At 43.3% G+C, this 4,034-nt stretch overlaps 1 protein-coding gene across 1 annotated transcript; it reads right to left on the bottom strand.

The window, feature by feature from the left end:
* Positions 1 to 611: 611 nt before the first annotated feature.
* Positions 612 to 3,884, bottom strand: LOC311250770 (endoplasmic reticulum protein SC65-like). Its single transcript, XM_084342797.1, has 7 exons — positions 3,136 to 3,884; positions 2,332 to 2,481; positions 1,962 to 2,133; positions 1,728 to 1,856; positions 1,479 to 1,624; positions 1,041 to 1,124; positions 612 to 904 (listed from the first exon to the last, which is right to left on the bottom strand). The coding sequence occupies exons 1-7, from the start codon at positions 3,592 to 3,594 to the stop codon at positions 758 to 760; spliced, it is 1,287 nt and encodes a 428-aa protein (XP_084198923.1). The 5' UTR covers positions 3,595 to 3,884; the 3' UTR covers positions 612 to 757.
* Between the last annotated feature and the right edge of the window lie 150 nt (positions 3,885 to 4,034).

Genomic DNA, 4,034 nt, shown 5'->3' with positions numbered 1-4,034 from the left:
GTGACCGTGTGGACGTCTGTGTTGTATAAATCCAGTCTTAAAAAACCAAGATGAAGCTAATTATGTGTAGAAATGTTAGTGTTTTGAGCATGAAACACAATTAAGTTGTAATCTTTTGCATTTCATTGAAAGTAAATTATGTTTACAGCTCTCGTTTTAAAGCATTTTCGTAAAATGTTGCTGAAATACTAAATATCAACATGTACGTTTGTTCAGACTGTCATTCTGTAATAATACAGATAAACAGTGGAGTGAGTATCAGCTGTGAAAACCTGTGGCGGTGAAGAGTTCACATGAAACTGGCTGTCAGTCGTTCCTACTTTGGTTTGTAAATATTTTTGAATATTTGCAGGACGTCAGCGAAGTTCCCACAGAGTTCACTGAGAACTGGATATCTGAGCACAGACGACACTTCTCTGTCAACCCTTACGATTCAGTATATATGTGATGTACTCAAAGGGTAAATTCATACATATGGAAGTGTTTTTCACAGCTGTAAAAGAGTTAAATATACTTTTGGAGCACCACTCACACATCTACTGTAATATACAGTGTTTTACTCAATCAAGAGGATAAAAATGTGGAAAAAAAAGTTTTAATCAACTTTCTTTTATTTCTGAAAAAACAGAGTAGATGGAGTAATAAAACCAAACTGTGAGGACAGAAGAGAACCTGCACTTCTTTATCTGCATCCTGACTAATCAAACACATTAATAACAAATTCATATCATATTCATATCTACTGTAATGTAACTCTTCAGATATCTGACTCCCCAGCGTCTCCTTTGCCCTTCGGCTGACTCCAGTCAGCGTAGATCGACTCCTCGTAGTCTCCCATCCCTTCAAACTCAACATCTGGAGACTCGGAGGCCAGAAGTGCAGCTTCCTCTTGTCCGAGAAAATCCTAAAAAAAACCCCCATTAACACCATTTTCCATAAATGTTTCACAGGGATTACTAACATTCATGACTTTTTACAAGATGATTTCACTTGATACTGTCATTTAAAGTTCCTCAAATTCAAAATGTCTTTAACCTCACCGTAACGTCCATCTTTAAGTATTTCTTCGCAAACGTGAGCATCTGCTTCTGCGTGACGGTCTGGTTGTAGTGTTTGAGAGCTTCCTGTTCAAACAGACGGATCACATGACAAACTAATTACCTGTTAGCCGAGAACAAGTGGTTGGTTGGTGGATTTCAGCAGACACAGTGCAGTCAATGATTTATGATGAAACCTTCATGAAGACCTGGTATACTTTGTGTTTCAGCCACTTTTTTGGCTTTAGCAGCGCTACAATGGTGCGTTTGCTTGTTTAGCTTGTTTTTTGGAGGGGTTGAGAAGATCCTCGAGAGTCCCCGTTTTGAAAGCAATTTTGTTAGATGTATCTGAATCTTTTGGAAGAAAATGTCTTTTGGCATCTTTGTTTTTGTATCGTCGTATCCCTATCTACAGTGTGAGAGTCAGAGTCTTCCTCTCACCGTCCTGGCTGTGAAGTGTTCAGGCTGAAGGCCCCACTGTTCACTGTAGGCTTCATAGTACAGCAGGTTCTGCTTCATGACCTGGTCTTCAGGCTCAAACAGGAAGTAGCTGTACGCACAGGGCACAGCGCTGCGACCCTCGTTCACTGGTCGAGGGAAAGATCAGACACACGGATGATGAGAGATAAAGAATATTTTTAGACAGGATGATATTATATAAAAATATGAATCCGCTGACAGTAAGCGTACATTTATAATAAGCGTACTGGAGATAGTGGTAAATAGTGGCCACGAATTTCTCCACAAAATGCCCCCCAACATTAGGCTTCAGGTTATCTTCACACTTCAGCTGACACTGTAATGTGTCGATGTAGACGTCTGTGGGGAAGAAAAGCAGAGCGGAGATTATTTATTAGGACTGGAAACCAGGCAGTGATGGAAAAAGTAAAAGTAGCAGTACGTTTTTCAGGACTGCTCACCAACCTGCTATGAGTGTGTAGAAGTCAGTGTCTGGTGAGAGCTGGCTGATCCCTTCACAGTCAGCCTGACAGAGGTCAAACTCCTGCAGGTAGAGCCTCAGAGCTTCCTCCATGCGCTCCACACTGCTGCTGTAGTTCCCGGAAGTGACGAGTTTCACTCCTCTGAGAAAGGAGGCCTGAAAGGAAATGATTGATACAGTCAGAGGAAACGATGGAAACGGCTGGAAGGGAACGGTCATGTGGGGAAAGTTGTGATGTTGTAGGAGGTGTACGTTACATGTTTTTGTGTATGTAACATAAGGAACACAAAATGCTTTCTGTGTTTTTTATTTCCATGTTTTATTTCTTGAGTCCAGAGTCGAGCCTGTCCTCACCTCGTATGGTTGCTCTTCGTGGTCGGTGAGGTAGCCGCTCAGGTCGTACTGGCTCTTGTACTCTTCCATCAGTTGTTGCATCTCCTGGTCCTCTGGGTTCTTCTGGAGGTAGGTGTAGGCACATGGGACAGCCCTCTGCAGGTCCTTCAGCTGGGAGAAAAACACTGAATTACCCCAGGGAGACTGCTGACTAGTGATATTGTCTCTCACATTTCATGTCTTGTGCCTCCAAGACACAACTGAGGATTTAATGTTTTTTAAAGGCACCTTTGTCTAGGATTCTTTGTTTGGCTTCGTCATTATTTATAAGTATGTATAAAGTACATAGTAAAAAGAGATCCAAAAAACTGTATATAGTATGTAGTATGTGCTGTATCAAGTTCATGTCGGTGGCATTATACGTAACATAGGCAAGAAGGCTGGGAAAGGCTTCTCCAGCCGCGTTTGTGGCGACACAACCCGGTATTTTAAGGCAAACCATGATCTTCTCCTGATCCTAACAAGCTGTTTTTTGTGTCGAAACCTAACCAGATCAGAGCACATTTATTTTGCGGCTTTGGTTGTTTGTTTTTTCTCTCTCCGGCCACTCTGATCTACTGATTCTCTAATTTCTAGTCAGTTGAACTTTAATGCAACTTTATCATAGCTCACTTTACTGGTGATCCCTGGAATCCTGCTCAAAGACTCCTTGCATCCTAGTAAATGCGTGCACCATGAGTTGATTCACTCCCAACTCTCCTCTCCAAACTAAAGAAGACGCGTCTGTGATGTATTGATATAAAGTCTTTTCTATCGGTGTCTCACCCTGGCGTGTGCAAAGTGCAGATATCTGTAGGGGGCTCTGCTGCTGAACTCCTCCAGGATGAGTCTGCCCGGGGGAGGCAGCTGCAGCGCTGGGAAATGCGCCCTGCACTTCTTCTGACAGGACGCTCTCACCAGAAGGTGCCAGTGGACGCGGAGCTCCCGGCTCCCTTCAGAGGACGGTTCTTCGTGTCTGCTGCTGTTACAGTGCAGCACGCAGTATCTCACGCTGTCTCTAAGAAGCCGGCGCACACGCAAACTTAAATCCAAATACTTGATGGATTCGGTCCAGTTCTCTGCTGCGTAATGGTCCAGAGCGAGTCCATACGCGGCGGTGAGAGGCATGAGCTCCTCTTTGGGGAAGTTTTTGAAGTTGTAGCTTTCATATTGAGCGGCTGTCATGAAAATAAAAGTCAAACAAAGCAACAACAACGAGTTTCCTTGCGCGCAGAATGCAACCATGATAAGAAAATATCCGACATATTAGTCCGCGCCTTCTCTCCGTTCCGCTGCTGTGCGGTGGTCTGCTGAAGTGCTTAGGGGTCTGTGGGAATTCCGGGATTGGGCCTTTCAGAGGTGAATGTCTCGGGTTTCCAGCAGCTGTCACACACATACAGCCGTGTTTCTTTATTAGGCACAAGAATAGCCGTGCGTAAAAGTGACCGCATGAGCGCATTGAAGTTATTTTTAGTTTGTTCCCTCTGGTGTTGGTTATTTCTCATTCATGCGAGTTTGTTTTCACCCTAAATGTGATGAGATTTATTTAAAAAGTCCCAGTTTTAAATGAAACGGTATTTTTTTTTAGGGTTTTAGGATAAAGTAATCACATGTTCGGTGTTTTCGAGGCATTAATTGGAGACGGTTTTGCATGCCAGACTGGATGAGGTATTTTGATCCACTTG

Source organism: Pagrus pagrus (assembly GCF_965226575.1).
Source record: "Pagrus pagrus genome assembly, chromosome: 21".
NCBI classification, from domain to species: Eukaryota; Metazoa; Chordata; class Actinopteri; order Spariformes; family Sparidae; genus Pagrus; species Pagrus pagrus.
This window is presented reverse-complemented; position numbering and strand designations above follow the sequence as displayed.

Excerpts from the sequence above, each read along its gene's own strand:
- LOC311250770 (XM_084342797.1), bottom strand. The coding sequence starts at position 3,594 with ATGGTTGCATTCTGCGCGCAAGGAAACTCGTTGTTGTTGCTTTGTTTG. Across the intron at positions 1,125-1,478 it reads AACACTTCACAGCCAGGACG|GAAGCTCTCAAACACTACAA; the intron begins GTGAGAGGAAGA and ends CTGTTTGAACAG. Across the intron at positions 905-1,040 it reads ACTTAAAGATGGACGTTACG|GATTTTCTCGGACAAGAGGA; the intron begins GTGAGGTTAAAG and ends GGTTTTTTTTAG.